At 39.8% G+C, this 16,796-nt stretch overlaps 1 protein-coding gene across 1 annotated transcript; it reads left to right on the forward strand.

Moving 5' to 3' along the window:
- Positions 1 to 8,716: 8,716 nt before the first annotated feature.
- LOC132617481 (stress-response A/B barrel domain-containing protein UP3-like) lies at positions 8,717 to 15,801 on the forward strand. Its single transcript, XM_060332486.1, has 2 exons — positions 8,717 to 9,656; positions 15,357 to 15,801. Exon 1 carries the CDS (start codon positions 8,828 to 8,830, stop codon positions 9,620 to 9,622), a length of 795 nt encoding a protein of 264 aa, XP_060188469.1. The 5' UTR covers positions 8,717 to 8,827; the 3' UTR covers positions 9,623 to 9,656; positions 15,357 to 15,801.
- The last annotated feature ends 995 nt before the right edge of the window (positions 15,802 to 16,796 follow it).

Raw genomic sequence — 16,796 nt, forward strand, 5'->3', positions numbered from 1 at the left:
AGCTCTCTACAGATTCCTTGCCTTCAGATGGAGTCGATGGGGGCTTCCTTCCAGTCCATTATTAAGCATGCTTCGATGGTTGAGGGCGCCAAGGCCCGTGCTTTTAGTGGTGGTAACAAGAGGCCACGTCAGACTGGCAGCTTTGGAAGTTCTGGTACGAGGGGCGCCAGTCAGTTTTTGAGGCCACCTCAGCCCTATTTCGATCATTCCGCGTATTCAGCATTTCTGGCTTCCTCTAGTGAGCCACCTAGGCAGAGAGCTCCCGAGAGCTCGTTCTCTAGACTAGTAAACAGGACTGCTTTATCCGGGTCTTCAGTTTTTGTGCTTCAGCATTCGACTCCTCTTACCTTTTTCTCTTGTGGGGAGGTTGGGCATATTTCCTAGAGGTGTCCCTGACCTAGGCGTGATTATTAGCTGCCGAGGACTCCTGTATCATCCGGTGGTCGAGGAGGGACTTCTCAGAGAGGCGGTGCTCAGTCAGGTCACGATACTTCCCATGGTTCTAGAGGTGGGTCCCAGCCAGCTAGAGGTGGTACTTAGAGTGAGAGAGAAGGATCCCAGACTGGGCGTAGTGGAGCCCATTGTTACTCATTTTCGTGTAGGCCCGAGGCAGAGGTGTCAGATGCTGTGATCTCAGGTACCATTTCTGTCCGTCATAGAGCAGCATCTGTGTTATTTGATCCTGGATCCACTTATTCGTTTATATCTACATTTCATGCCGTTGGTTGGGATTTACCCTGTGATAGCATAGATAGACCTGTTCATGTGTCTACTCAGTCAGAGATTCTGTGGTTGTTGATCGAGTCTACCGGTCTTGTTTAGTTACTTTTATGGGGTATGACACATGGGTAGATTTGATGATTCTGGACATGGTGGACTTTGATATTATATTGGGTATGTCCTGGCTTTCTCCTTATCATGCGATCTTGGACTGTCACGTCAAGACAGTCAGTTTAGCCATGCCAGGGATCCCTAGGCTTGAGTGGAGAGGTACTCCTAGTCCCGCTCCGAAGAAGATTGCTTCCTTCCTTCGGGGGACGAAATTAGTAAGTAAGGGGTGTTTAGCGTATTTGGCGCTTGAGAGAACTTAAGGAACAATTGCAGGATTTATTGAGCAAGGGGTTCATTAGACTGAGCGACTCCCCTTGGGGTGCTCCAGTGTTATTTGTGGAAAAGAAAGATGGGAACGTGAGGATGTGCATTGATTACCGCCAGTTAAACAAGGTCACTATCCGGAACAATCGCCCTATGCCTCGTATTGATGATCTATTTGACCAGCTTCAGGGTGCTTCTGTGTTTTCTAGATTGATTCGCATTCCGACTATCATCAATTGAAGATTAGGGCGGAGGATATCCCGAAGATAGCTTTTCGGACGAGATATGGCCATTATGAGTTTCTAGTAATGTCTTTCGGGCTTACCAATGCCCCAGCTGCATTTATGACCTTGATGAATGGCATCTTTAGACCGTTCTTTTATTCTTTTGTCATTGTGTTTATTGATGACATGGTGTATTCCAAGAGTAGAGTGGAGCATGAGATCCATCTTCGTACCGTCCTTGGGTTGTTGAAGAAACATAGTTTGTTTGCTAGATTTTCTAAGTTTGAGTTCTGGTTAGAGTCTGTAGCATTCTTGGGCCATGTGGTCTCCAAGGAGGGGATTATGGTTGATCCACAGAAGATTGAGGCTGTGAGGGGTTGGGCGAGGCCCACTACAGTTACCGAGATTCATAGTTTTATGGGTTTGGCCAATTATTACCATCGTTTTGTGAAGGGTTTTGCTGCCATTGCTTCGTCCTTGACCAGACTGACTCAAAAGGATGTTCCCTCCCAGTGGACGGATGATTGTGAGGAGATCTTTCAAAAGCTCAAGCTTCTTTTGACCACAACCCCGATCCTAGCCTTACCTATGGATGGCAAGGACTTCACGGTCTATTGTGATGCCTCTCGTATGGGTTTGGGTGCGGTGTTGATGCAGGAGGGTAGATCTCCTATTGGTTGGTTCAATGGGTTCGAGGCTCGACCTGGGAGCACAGATCTATTGAGAGAGTCACTTGATAGAGTGAGAGTTATTCAGGCGAGACTCGTGGCGGGTCAGAGCCGCCAGAAGATGTATGCGGACCGGAAGGTTCGGGATTTGAAGTTTGCTATTGGTGATCAGGTTCTATTGAAGGTTTCACCCATGAAGGGTGTTATGAGGTTTGGTAAGAGGAGCAAGTTGAGCCCTAGATACGTTGGCCCGTTTGAGATCGTAGATTGTATAGGCGATGTAGCTTATGAGTTAGCATTACTGCCAGGCTTGGCGGGAGTTCACCCGGTCTTTGATGTTTCGATGCTGAAGAAATACCATGCCGACGGTACCTACATTGTCCGTTGGGCTTTTATATTGCTTGATGAGAATTTGACTTATGAGGAGGAGCCTATCGCGATCTTGGATAGGAAGGTTCGAAAGTTGAGGTCCAAGAAGATTGATTCTGTGAAAGTGCAATGGAAGCACCGTCCTCTGGAAGAGGCTACTTGGGAGACTGAGTCAGATGTGTGTAGCCGATATCCCCAGTTGTTCACTGATTCAGGTATTTTCCCTACTTTCCTTCTTTACTTGCTCGAGGACGAGTAACGGTTCAATTGGTATCTGATGTAACGACCCGTTTGGTCGTTATAGCTCTTTTGGCACTTTCGCCACTTCCGAACATTGATTGACTCACTTTTGACCCGAGGTTGACTTTTGGGCAAATAGATCTTTTCTAGAGTTTCGTCAACTCCGAGAGGTCCGGATGATTGTTTAGAACATGTATGTATGATTGGTTCGGTTCCCAATGCATTTTGGTGTATTTCGGGACTTTGGATGGGAAATGGGAAGTAGGCACCGGTGGTTGACTCGGTCAATGAGACCTTCGTTGGGAATTTTGAGACCACGAGTGCGTTCACATCATTTTTTGTATAGGTTTAGGTGGTCGGGTTCTGAGCAGTTGGCCTCGGGAATAATCTAGATTTTCGATTGAAACTTAGAAAATTTATGGGGAATCTGGTGTCGGGTGCCCGTAACGGCAACACTAAAGCCACCCTAGCAGCACCGCTATGGCGGTGTGATGACCGATGGGGCAGTTATGAGTTATTTAGGCTTTACCGTTGTGGCGGTGTCCCAGCCGCCGTAGCGGCACCGCTGTAGCGGTACTCCCTCCGCCATGGCGGTCACGGGCAGTGATATTTCATTTAAGGTGACTTAAATAAGTCTTAGACCCTCATTATATCATATCTCGATATTGGGGCTTGGGAAATCTGTTCTTGGAGACAAATTGAGGAGATTCTTGGAGGTAAAACTTTGTCCAATCCTTTACTCTTCCTTAATCACAATCATCTTAGAATTCCCCCTTCCTTTTTACAATCCCTTAGAGTTGGAATTTGAAGAAGGGTTTTGGGAGATTTTCCCTTAGGGTCCTATATGATAAATTGATGATGTTGATGATAAAACTTGATGAATCTAAGCTTAGTAATCATATATCTTTCACTTCTAACGTTGAATTTCGGATTTGGAGAATTAGGGTTCATACCCAATTTGAGGGTTTTTACTAGAAATCAGATTTGGGGATAATTCTTGAGCTAAATCAACAATTAATGATTGAGTTATGATTACCTAGGATTCAATTTGGTATTTTACCCGCGAATTTCTCGTTTTGCCCTTGTGGGCCCGTTTTCCCAATTTCTAGGGTTAAAATAGACCTAATTGATATCATAACAATGTTAGTATCATTATTCATGATTTCTAATTTAGAATTCGATTATGTTTAGACTAATTTGGTTCTGAGCTTCAGAGGAAGGGCAAGGCAATAGAGTGACTTGTTGGTGTTGCGGTTAGATAGTCCAGGTAGGTTATGGTTTACCTTTGGTGAGACTTCTGTCATGACCCAACCCCGTAGGCCGTGACTAGTGCCCGAACTGGGCACCCGAACACACTCATCAATTCCGAATCACATACAAATAGCGTATACGGGCAAAAATATCACACGCTGCCACAAATCATTTCAAACTGTCTCAGACACATTTTAAACACACACACACACACAGCATACTGCCGAATTTATCATAGTGCGCACGATCACAAACCGACCCGGGAACCGGTGAACGATATCATAATAATGGGCACGAGCAGAGTAGTGCGGAAACTAATGCAATTTACATATCAAAACATTTATGAAACTGGATAAATCATATGACCACCCGTTAAACAACTAGTCCGGACAACTGATCAATACGAAGTTTAGCTCACAAAAGTACTTCTGAAATCGTATTCATAGTTCAAAATGTAAATCAGAATATCATGGAGTAATCAAAACATTATTCTTTAATGGCTAGAGTTATAAGCAAAAGTATTTTTCCGATATCGTACAAAGTTATGTCAATTAGGGCAACGAAGGAGACTCGGGGCTAGTGGGCCCACCTCGGTCCAAGTCGAGGCGGCGAGCAAATTTTTACAGACATTTGACCTTATGGAATCAACCATAAAAGCTTAGGGGTGATTCAATCATATTTACGAAAGTTACGAATGTTTGAACGTTTCTTTTCAACAAAGCATAAGTTTCTAATTCAATTTCAATGAATAGAATAGTGCTAAAAGTAAACTCGGATTTCTATGAGTAGAATGATCCCCGAGGTTCAAACTCAAACCTAGTACATCTAGGACATGCCAAGAGAAGAAAAGGGATAGCTTCACATACCTTTTCCACTTCCTACTCGTCTCCGAAATCGAATCTCAAGTTCGCCAAAATCTACAGTTTGGTCACAGTTACCAAATGTCAATAGTAAGACTTTTAGCATTCGAATCTTTAATTCACTACTTGTCTACAAAATTTTGGGCAGCATTTCCCCTATAATTTCGCCGCCCCGAGAATATAACTCGGCTCAAAATATCAACACAACACCCATAACAATATCAAAAGCATCAACAATTACTACAAAACACATTCTAACATGAATAGTCTTCCTTTCTTCATAATGCCACAACTTCTACTCCAACTTCATACTTCCAAGCTATTATCAACATTTTCATATTCATGCGCTAATTCAAAACCATTCAAATGCAATTCGGAAGCATTTCACATTATTCTTACAAAGTATACAAAAATTCCACCGAAACCATACTTCATCCAAAACTTCCAACCTTCGACATAAACATTCACAATGCATTTTCACCTTCCAATTTCATTAATAACAATCATAATTTGCACCTTACCACTTTCATTTCCATATTTACATAAACTACAATAAAGTCGCATATTTTCCTACAACAACCTTATAACAAATCTTCCATAACAACAAGAACCATTTATCTTCTATTTACGTTCCAAGGCCATAACAACACAATTAACATACTAAATAATTTAATCCATCTCCCTTCATGAATGGTGTCACACGGCCACACACATACACACATACACACGGCTCACACACACCACATCACAATTCCATGATTTCCATTCAATTCTACTCACTCTAACATCTATAAATCTTCCATAACATAAAAGAAACAAGAAATCCTTACCTTTTTCCAATAAGTTCTCCTTGCCACCAAAGTCACTTTCTTGCCAAAATAATTATACCACTTTGTAGAGAATCTTGAGCTTAGTAGAGATACAAGAAAATTAGGATTTTTGGATTAAAGATTGAAGGGCAAAATTTTTTCTTTCTTTTCTCTCCCCCTTTTTTTCTTATGGCCGAACCTCACCTTCTCTTTCTCTCTTTCTTTTGTTTTCTAGATTAGTCTTGAAACTTCTTAAAATGATGACTTGTAGCTCCTTTTATTATTAATCACATGGGTCAATTTTTCCATGGGCTTGGGCCATAAGTGTATGGCCGGCCACCCTCCAAACATTGGGCCTCTTTTCTTATTTTTTTGAGCCCAACTAGTGATGGATCACACTTGGTAATTCACGGAACTAATTTCCAAAATTCCAATTTTGCCCTTGGCCTCCTTCCATCTTTCCACATCCAAAATTTTCATAACCAACTTATGTATCAAACAAGGCCAAGATATGGCCTCATCCTTAACTTGTCGCAACTTTCTCAACATATGCGAACGTGCGAAGTACGGGGTATAACAACTTCGTACAGCGAATCACATATTTATATTATAATGTTGGAGACAGCATGTGAACCTTCGGCTGTGGAGTTGGGATGGATATTGCCTTAGGTTGGTGTTAGGATTAGCCACCCCGTTATGCGTGTCGATTGTTCAATTGTGTTGGCTTGATGCCATGTGTAGTTGGTAGATATAGAATTCTGCTCGTTGTCCTGATTTGGATATAGGATTGACATACCCGTTTTTGGGTACTTGTACTTGATATATTGTTGGTGTACCCACTGTTGGTACTAGAGTTATTGATATATGTTGGCATACCCACTGTTGGTATTGTGATGTGATACATTGTTGGCATAACCGCTTTGGTATTGGTGATATTGAATTCGATTGTTGGTGATTAACATATACATTGCACGCATTCTATCATATTTATTATGCATGGCCGATATCCGGTAATGATCCGGTATCGTTGATTGAGTGAAACTGATATTTGATAAACTCTTTTACTTGAGTGATTGTGAAAAAGGCCGATGTCCGAAGATCCATTCCGAAATCGTTGTTTCTATGAAATTGACACTTGATAAACTCTTTTACTTGAGTGATTGTGAGGAGGCCGATGTCCAAGGTTCAATTCCGGAATCGTTAATTTATGAAACTGATATTTGACAACTCTTTTGAGCGATTGTGATGAGGCTGATGTCCGATGGTTATATTCGAGAATCGTTGTTACATGGTCGATTTCGATGTTATTCCAGAATCGTTTGTTAGTGCATAGACTCCACGGGTCTCCCAGAGTGGTGCCGGTGAGACTCCCCCTGTGAGCAATTAGCCAGGGTCCCGTCTGTTTGTTTGGCAAATATCCGGGACGGGTGACACTTAGACTTCGCGAGTCACGCTGGCTTATGCGCTACCGAGACGTTGATATTTTTGTTTGGAGTGCATGTGTACACCTCATTTGCATAGCATGGCATGACATCACATTCATACCATTATAGCACTGCATTGCATTATGATTTAAGTGAGATTTTGTGATGACTGTATTGTGACGATTGTGTTGTTGATAATTGGACTGTGATGATTCCATTGTGGTGATTGTTTCAGGATTAAATATACTCAGACTTATTATATTGGGGTTATATACTTACATAGGTGTTGACGGATACTCGGTTATGATTATAGCATTTCATGCGTGATCGGTTTACTTGTTTATCCGTGTTATTTTCTAAATTGTGTTAACTATGCTTAGTCGGCCTATGATGCCTACCCGTACTGTTGTTTGTACTGACCTGCACTTGCTGCATTCTTTTATGAATGCAGAGTATCAGGCCGGTTCTACTTCTCTGACTCGTGGCTGATCGACTCCTCAGCTTCTACTTGAGTTTTCCAGGGTGAGCATGGTGTCCGCTGACCTCGAAGACTCTTCTATTGCTTATGTCTTACTTTTCACTCAAGACATGATTTGAGACATTTTATGTATTATTATTCAGACCTTAGTATTCAGATTTAGATGCTCTTGTATGATCAGACCAGATACTGGGGTGGATTCATTTACTTCCGCACTTATCTATATTACATCATATTGTGAGACTTACGTCATTTTACTTCTTCCACTATTATTTTATTGATTGTGAATGTTGAGTTAAGGGTTCGCCTACCGAGGTGGGGAAGGGTAGGTGCTCGTATGACCTAGACTAAAATGGGTCGTGACAGTATAGTTTTGCTGGGTGCCCAAGTTTTTTTTTTTAATCGGCTGGGTGCCCAAGCATTTCTTGATGACCAAAAAAGAAAATTGTCATTTTAGCTGTTTTATATTTTGTTAATAATTGGATATGGCATAGGTATGAGTCTGATAATTGGATACTAGGTTATAGATTGAATTTTAATTGAGTGAAAAGGTGCAAATATATTCTCGATTTTGCGATTTAGAGCAGATATGCCCTTGTAAAAAAAGTGGTACAAATATACCCCTACCATTACACAAATGGTGGAAAAATGCCCCTGCTGCTACACAAATAGTGCAAATATACTTTTTTCGCTGACATTTTAAAAAAAAAATCATTTAGCTTATTTTTTAATTAAAAAGAATATCACACGGCGTTAAAAAATAAGTCTACCTATTGTCTTAGTAGACTTATTTTTTTAAAGCCATGCGATAATTTTTTTCTAATGCGTTATCTCGTTCGTTTATATTTTATTGGCTTTAAGAAAATAAGTGTACTATTTTTTTGAACGAACCAGATCCAACTCGATAACATGTATCCCTCTGTTAAATTGAAGGATATATGTGTGCCAAAATATAACATCAAGGGGTCGTTTGGTGCATGGTATTAGCTGGGATATCTCAGCATTAACTATGTGATTAATTTTGTACCATGTTTTGTAGTATACCTTGTACCAAACAAAGTATAAAGTGCATCCCAAATTTAAAGATGAGATATCCCATCTTATCCCATTATCCTGGGATTATTTTATCCCATCTCTTAAATGAGATAAACTAGTCCAAGAAATGAGATAAATTAATCTCAAAATTATAATCCTGTGATAATTTTGTCTACGTACCAAATGACCACCAAGAGTATATTTGGCCACAAAATATAAAGATGTTATATTTGACCCTTTTCCGAATATAAAATGACAGTCCGATCATCATCCACGCACGACCCCAACAATCACTTGCACGCAGCAGCAATCAAAGGATCCAAATTACTCACCCCAAAACATCAGTCAACGCCTAAGCACAGTAGAAAAAAAAAATGTTGGGTATCAAAACGTCAGGAATAGCTTGCTTTCACTACTTATCCCCTCGCTCATTCCCTCCTACCACCCTCACCTTTCGCCATCTCAAACCCACCTACTCCTCTTCACATCGTTCCATCAAAATGTGTTCTTCTGCTAAGCAAATCATCGAACACGTTGTGCTCTTCAAAGCCAAACCCAATGCCGACCCTTCAAAACTCACCGCTATGGTCAACAACCTCAACTCCTTAACTTCTCTCAACCAAGTCATACATCTCTCTTCTGGTCCCCTTCTCAAATCTTCTTCTTCTTTTTCATTCACTCACATACTTCATTCTCGCTACAACTCTAAATCCGACTTGGCTGATTACTCAGCACACCCCGCCCACGTCAGCGTTGTTAAGGAACACGTATTGCCTGTGGTTGATGACATCATGGCCGTTGATTGGGTGGCTACTGATTTCTCTGGACCCAGTGTGGTCCCACATGGTTCGGCTATGAGGCTGACGTTTCTTAAATTGAAAGAGAATTTGGGGGAAGATGAGAAATCGCGAGTTTTGAGTGCTGTTGGGGGAATTAAAGAGAAGTTTACAGGGATTGAACAGTTGACTGTTGGGGAGAACTTTTCTCCTGGGAGGGCGAAAGGTTATTCGATTGCTTCGATCGCGGTTTTTAGAGGAGTGAAGGAATTGGAAGATTTGGAGACGCAAAATGAGCTTGTGAATGAGGAGAAAGACAAGGTTAGGGATTGTTTGGATGGTGTTGTTGTGGTGGATTATGTTGTTCCTCCTACTCAAACAGCTAGTCTGTGAGACGCGCCCAGTTTTTTTATGATCAGCAGTTGAGGTTATTCTTGCCTCTTTCTAAAGTTAATTTCCCTATGTACTGATGATTTCCGTTAAAACATGGCTAATAAATTCAGTTATTCGTCGTAGTTGGGAATGCACTGTTTTTGCATCTTGAGCTTTTCCAATTGTTTCCTTTTTATGGCATCTTCATAGCATTTTCCCATGCTTGTCATCCGATTAGTGTGAACTTTGCTGAGACTATTGACATGCATAAAGGTGACTTCCTGTATACACTGCAATAGTGATGTTTAGTGGGTAAAAAACATTAGTCATTTTCCAGGAAGACATAAGCCAGTCACAAAGTAAAGCTGAACGATTACATGTGTTTTGCCTTCCATTTCTTGCAAGTCCCCAGTGATGGGTGCAGCCGAAATCTGTTTTCGATAGGCACATAATCAATATTGCAAAACAAAATCTCAACGGATTGAGTTCAGCTCGTAGGCATGACACGACGCTCTATCATTGACGCGTTAGTATGCCAACATCGTATGACACACGATCTGGTTTAGCCAATGTATGTTGTAGATCAAGTCAAGCCTCAATGACTATGATGCGCCGCAACCATAATACCTCTAAGATCTAGGGATAAAGTTTCATCCGCTTCTCAGCTACCTCGTCATCTTTAGCCTGAGTGGTTGGCGCGTCCAACAACTATAAATTATTATGATAGGACAATAGTTATGATCTTTAGGAGTATAAAGAGTTGTGACTTCGTAAATGTTTCAAGGGATATCATTTTAATTGTCAGATTACAATGTGCCAAACTGATCCAATTGGGATAGCAAAAGTGTAAATTCAACAAGTTTGGTGAAGACGACAAACATAGAATATTAACAAGACTCCTTTCATAATATGTTAGTCATTTTCAGTGTCTGAAAATTGGTCAATATTCCGGATGTGTATAGTTGTTCTAACAAAAATTGGCCAATAATTCGGGCTATATCGCTCAGAAGGAGGTGATAAAAAAAATGAGGTGAAAGATAGAAAATTTAAACTGTAAAAATGACTAGTAGCGTATTCCATACATACAAGTATTGCCTCTGGAATAACTAAAAACAAAATTAAGGTCTGATAATATATAGGGAAATTAGTAGAATGATAAATGAAAAATGGATAGTTTTGGGAACAAGAATACCGCCACAATTGGTCTAATTAGACCCTCTTTGGTCAAACTTTCAAATGATACTTATTTTGAAAAGCACTTTTCATCATATGAATCTCTGGAGAAGTGTTTTGGATAGTAGCAATTTTTGTGTGGCCAAATCATTTGAGAAACATTTTGCTAGTACTATTGAAGAATTGTTTCTTGCCTATCAAAAAATAATAATAATTGAAGCATATTGTTTTTTACCAATCATTCCAGAAGTGCTTTAGAGCGCCAAATACTAAGAATGACATGTAAATATTCAACGTACAATTAGTATATTTAAATAGACAAAATTTGATATATTCCTGTGAGAGACTTTAATTAAGTCTTTTTGAGAGAAAGGAGAGATATCCTGTATTATCTGTGTCGCTTGCATTATTTCATTTCCATATCGCTTTAAATCTCTTATCCGAATCTCTTAACCTTATCTAACCGTATCTGACTTCTTTTTATGCTTTTATTGAGCCGGGGGTCTTTCGGAAACAGCCGTCCTACCTTGGTAGGAGTCAGGTCTGCGTACACTCTACCCTCCCCAGACCCTACGATGTGGGATTTCACTGGGTTGTTGTTGTTGTTGTTGAGAGAAAGGAGAGACTTGCCTCCTTAAAAAATCTGGTCCAGTGTGGTACAGCGACCCATTACTTGGCCTTGTTTGCAGCCTCTGCCTCTTCCCCTAGATGGGGGAGATGGTTGCCTGCCTGAGGCGACATGTTGTGCCTCCTAAACTTCTATCCTAGTTCTGCCATTGGATGATCTAGTCTGAGCCATCTGGTTAACCGGAGAAATAGTGTTAGATAATCGAATTCACCTTAACTGTCACACACTTAAGGAGGAAACAATAAAGAAAAGAGAGATACATTGTACCATGCCCTCGGAGAGTCACGAGTAAGTATGCATTGAATGTTCTTGTGCTATGTGATTTAGTTGAGATAGGAAAGTTTTTATAACCTTAGGAATAGAGAAAACTCTGTTCACTTTTCTATAAAATCGCAGTCACACTTGCTTGGAGGTTCTATCCCCTGAACACCGGTCATGGCTCTAGGTTGGGTCGTGACAAGTTAGTAAGAGCCTCTTGCACACATGGTAGCTTCATTTACTTTTATTCAGCTGCTATTTCAACCAACTCACACATACATTATTTTTTACCAGCCCATAAGTTCACGAACTAGCTATCTTAGGGGCAATTAGCAAGTAAGCAAATGTGCCTCCAACTTGTGTTGTTAAGTGATTCTTTTCAAGAGGAACTAATCTTGAAAGGCCAAAATCAGAAACTACAGCTCTTCTTGTCCAATAATATGTTACTTGATTTGATATCTCTGTGGAAAATAGCACAAGAAGCACATGAATGCAAGTAGGAAAGTGCACCTGCTATTTCTCCACCAATTCATAAGCTATGCTCCAAAGAGAGTGATTGTCGGTGTCCTTGAATCACTATCTGATCTTGACATGTTATGCTGCTTCACATAGTGACTCTATCTTTGGGGATAATATGAGTGCTGTGAGTCCTACACTTCCCGCTCCCTGTCTAATGTTTTCCACATACTGTCTCTTTCGAATGTGATAATTGGAGTGCAGCATCTTTTAAGTGGGGAGAAGGCTACTGTTTCCATTGAAGGGGTTGGATGATGTCCTTGGATGCTCGACTGCTTCTATAACAAAGACAAATGCGTGTAGAAACTCTGCTTGGTTGATCCAATAACAGAACGCGGTAATCAGAAGTAGAAAAGGATGTCCCAACATTGTTGATAGTTTCCAGGTTCAACTAATTTGAAATGGATTAAATTATTGAAGAAATGGATATGCATCAAACATAATATAATTCATTTACTTATGTTTTGCAACCCAGAGGCTAAATAAGAATTGTGATATTTTCTCAGTTCCTTTACGTTTTGTTAGATGCTTTTGTAATTCAAAAAAGTGAAGCTTGACAAGAGTACCCAGCAACCCGCGAAGATCATGTTGAGCAGTGTATTTGAATAAAAGCACTTGTTCTAGACTTCTAGTCTTTGATAGATACATGCCCTAGGGTGTCACTCATTCAGATGCTAGTTATGAGAGATTATAATATGGGTTATTTATGAGGTGAATAATAATGAAATGGTTGTTACACGATGAATACTAATGGATTGTTATGCATGAAATAATAATACATGGAATTTTATGTCGAGATTACCCACTTCAAGGAAATTTTGATCTTTAAATACTTTAATATATGTATTGTTTGTGTTTTGTGTGTTCTTATTCCACATTTTATTCAGCATGGAATAATACATAGAAAGAGATATACGCACACATTCGTATTCGACATTCTAGCCAACATGAATTTGTACATAGATTCTCGTTAGATAACATAATGTATACGCTAGCTAAATGTTGCGTTAGTTATGCGGGTATTATCTTTATCCGTAGATAGATTGATCGGGGCGCAATTAAAGCTAAGTCGTAATTGTTGAGCGTGCATTTGACAAATGTGATTTATAAGTCGCATGTGAAAGTGATTTATAAGTTATATTTATCCAATGCCATATGAAGTCACATTTGTCGATGTTCGCTAATACCACATTTCTTATTTCCTCCATCTGTCCCGATCAGAAATCCTCACTGCACCCTCCGTTGTAGTTCACCATTTTCACGGCGAATGATGCTTACCCTCTGATCGCTTGATTCTTAATAAACATTACCTATATTCATTATTTGTTAGTTAATTAGTTCAAACAAAAATCATTCTCTTTATAAATCGGATTTTTTTTAAATTCATTATTTAGCGATAGGAATTAGTTATAATTAGATGTGAGATCCCTTCGGGTTTTTGACTCCGAACTCTTTAGCTTGATATATTTGCAGCAACCGCTTATTCTTTCTTGGATAAGTTTTGAAAGGGAAGCGCAGGTGGTGTAACGACCCGTCCGGCCGTTATTTAATATTTCGCGAAACCATGCCCAACCTAGGTCAAGGAATGTAAATAATAAGCTTCATGATGTGTTTTAAGAGTTAAGAGTGGGAAAAATCAATTTTGGAAGGATTTGGAAATTTCGGGCCAGATAATAAGGCGGACCGCTATAGCGGTCAGTGGACCGCCATAGCGGTACCGCTATAGGGGCTTAGCGACCGCTGCAGCGGTCCACGCGGAACAGTAGCCTGAATTTCTGTACTTAGTTTATTTTTCTCTCCCTTTTCAACAAAAGACTCTCAAGGGCTGCTCCTAGGGTTCCTCATGAAAAACCATGGACCCTAAGAAAAAAGAAAACCCTTCTAATTTCTTTTCCACCCTTCCCTACGAACATTATCGCTCATGGAATCGGATAAAGGCTAAGCAGACAAGAAATTCCTAGAGAATCAAATATCTGTTCGTCAAAGAGGTAGGTTATGGTTTACTTTAGTTAGACTTCGATTAGCGAATCGTATATACACTTATAGTTGACGGGAGAATGCATGCTTAGGTCTTCGGACACGGAGTTTGGATGGACGGACTTGCTAATGTGACTAAAATATGGTATAATTATGGTTATAATAATAATGATTTATTTTAATAGGAAGTGATGTTGTCGCTTAGGAGATACCTCGTGTTTACTTTTATGCAACCCTAGAAGGGGGTGAAATTCAGTCTGTATGTCCCATTTTGTTGAATGTTCATAAGGTTGTTTCCTTGAAAATAAGAGGTTGTATTAAAAGAAGTTTATTGAGTTGGGTTGACATTACGCCCATCAAGGGTTGAAATTATGATTGATTTGTCATTTAGTTTCGTGCATTGCATTGCATGGTTTATATGAGGATACAGGTAACAGGCAAGGCTGAGTATGGGCATTGTGTTATCCGGCCTTGTGGCCGTGGAGTTGAGAACTTGAATTACATATATGTATATGAATTGGAATCCGCGACCGAGGTTCGTTCCGGGGCGGAGGTTTGTCCTGGGGTCCGAGGGTTATTCCGGAACGAGTGGTACATGGACACCATGGGTCCCCTGCAGGTCATGGCTACTGAGCTAAGACATCAGCTAGCGTGTATGTACAGTGTGTTTGGGCCCTGCATCGCATTTGCATTTCACCACATCTCATGATTTACGTTATACATGTGTGTACTACTGTCATTAACATTGCTCGTTTATTTCATGTATGTTGTTGAGAGTCTGGTGGAGAGGGGCTTACACAGGGTAGGTGTAGTGTTGGTTGTCAGATAGTGATTTATTTTCTCGCATACAGTGTATTATAGTAGTAAATATGAGTAGGTGAACTCTTTTAACAACAAGGGTGAAAATATAGCATACGGAGAGTAGGAGAGTGAGAGTTACTAGGTTGGATGAAGGTAGGGAATGATTATGATTTAGTAGAATCCCTTATATTCTGAGAATAAAAGGAGTGAGCTTCGAGGGTAACAAGGCATGCGAGTTAATGTTGTAGTAATCTTTATTTAGAATTTTGAGGTTCATTGCCTTAATTGTTTATCTTATTGACTTTATATTGTATTGCGTGAACTAATCTTAGTCAACCTATGATGCTTACCAGTACGTGTGGTGTACTGATACTACTCTTGCTACGCCTTTTATGGGTGTAGATGTGTTGCAGGTCTTAGCTGAAGTTTCGTCGTGTGGATCTATCGGATATTCTCCTACAGCTTCGCCTATCTCACTTCCGGCAGAGGTTGTGTCAATTATTTTGTCTTCTGGTATTTTAGGAGCTCTTGTACCTGTCTAGACTAGATCCCGGGGAATTCTTTCGGATTTTTGTTGTAATTGAAGCGAGTTTGTAAGAGGTGTCTATTTTTAATGTTGTAAATTTTACAGATGGTGATCGTATGTTTTAAGGGTTGGGTTATTGGCAAGGGTTCGCCTACTAGGTTAGTAATATGGTAGGTGCCCGCACGACCCGCGTTTGGGCCGTGACAAGTGCACTAAGCTCCCGCTATGCGCGGCGTCCGGGAAAGGGCCGGACTACAAGGATCTATTGTAAGCAATCTTACCTTACATTTTTGCAAGAAGCTGTTTCCATGTCTTGGATAAGTTTTGAGTGAGATCAAATTTGCATCACGAGGAGCACAGGAATATAAATAAATTAACATAGAGTTAGAAGTTAGGCTTTCCAGTGAACTCTGGGAAATGAGATCTCTTACTCTCTTAAAATTTGAATAGAAGAAAATGACCTTTTCAGATCTCTTATGTGTAAAAAATGAAGATCTATTGTAAAAAGGTCATAAAATCATTTATCATCATATTATATTAAAAGTGGGAAGGTCCTACCTTCAAAATTAGATTAGTATTTTGCCCCTGAAGTAATAACAAACCTTCATTAAAATAAAATTTCTTTATATTAAAAAATGTAATTTAAATGCTTCAGCCCCTCAAAATTCAAGAATCCAAATACTTTAATGCTTCCTGAAAACGTTTCATACCATAAATAATTATATATATTTCTTTCACTTGTTAAATGACTTCTTCACTATTTAGAGAAAGTTGGCTAGTATAGGTTGTACCTTATGTAAGCAATGAAGAGTTGTACACAGTTAGTTAGTTTGTCAGGAAAGTAGTTAATTAGCTAGTGGGAGTTGATGCTCCAAATCTAGATATTTTGGTATCTTAGCTGTCAATATAAGTAAGAGATTGTACAAATTTGATACTTGCTTTTGTGAATATGAATATATAGAAAATTCTCCCAATTCCCTCTCTCTGAGTTTCTGCACAGTACACATCATCTTCATCATTGATTAAGCTCAATTTCCCCTTCAACATGTTATCAGAGCCATAGACCAATTGACCTTGCTGTTCGAGCTTAACGATCATATGTATATCGCGATTTGATCGAAGTGAACTTTGCCCTAAAAAACTGATTTTGTTAATTCCGCCATTAAAGAACCAGTCGATTCAGCCTGACTTCAAATGACGATTACAGAGATAGGAAATGGATTTGAAACAAGTACAACAGATTCAATGACAAAGAAATTCACAGATATTCATCTACGAAGCCCTCTCTACTTGCATCCATCTGACACACCAGGTAG

The sequence above is a fragment of the Lycium barbarum genome, chromosome 11 (genome assembly GCF_019175385.1).
Source record: "Lycium barbarum isolate Lr01 chromosome 11, ASM1917538v2, whole genome shotgun sequence".
In the NCBI taxonomy this organism is placed as follows: domain Eukaryota; kingdom Viridiplantae; phylum Streptophyta; class Magnoliopsida; order Solanales; family Solanaceae; genus Lycium; species Lycium barbarum.

Bases quoted from the DNA above. Each gene is read 5' to 3' on its own strand.
- LOC132617481 (XM_060332486.1), top strand. From the start codon at position 8,828: ATGTTGGGTATCAAAACGTCAGGAATAGCTTGCTTTCACTACTTATCC.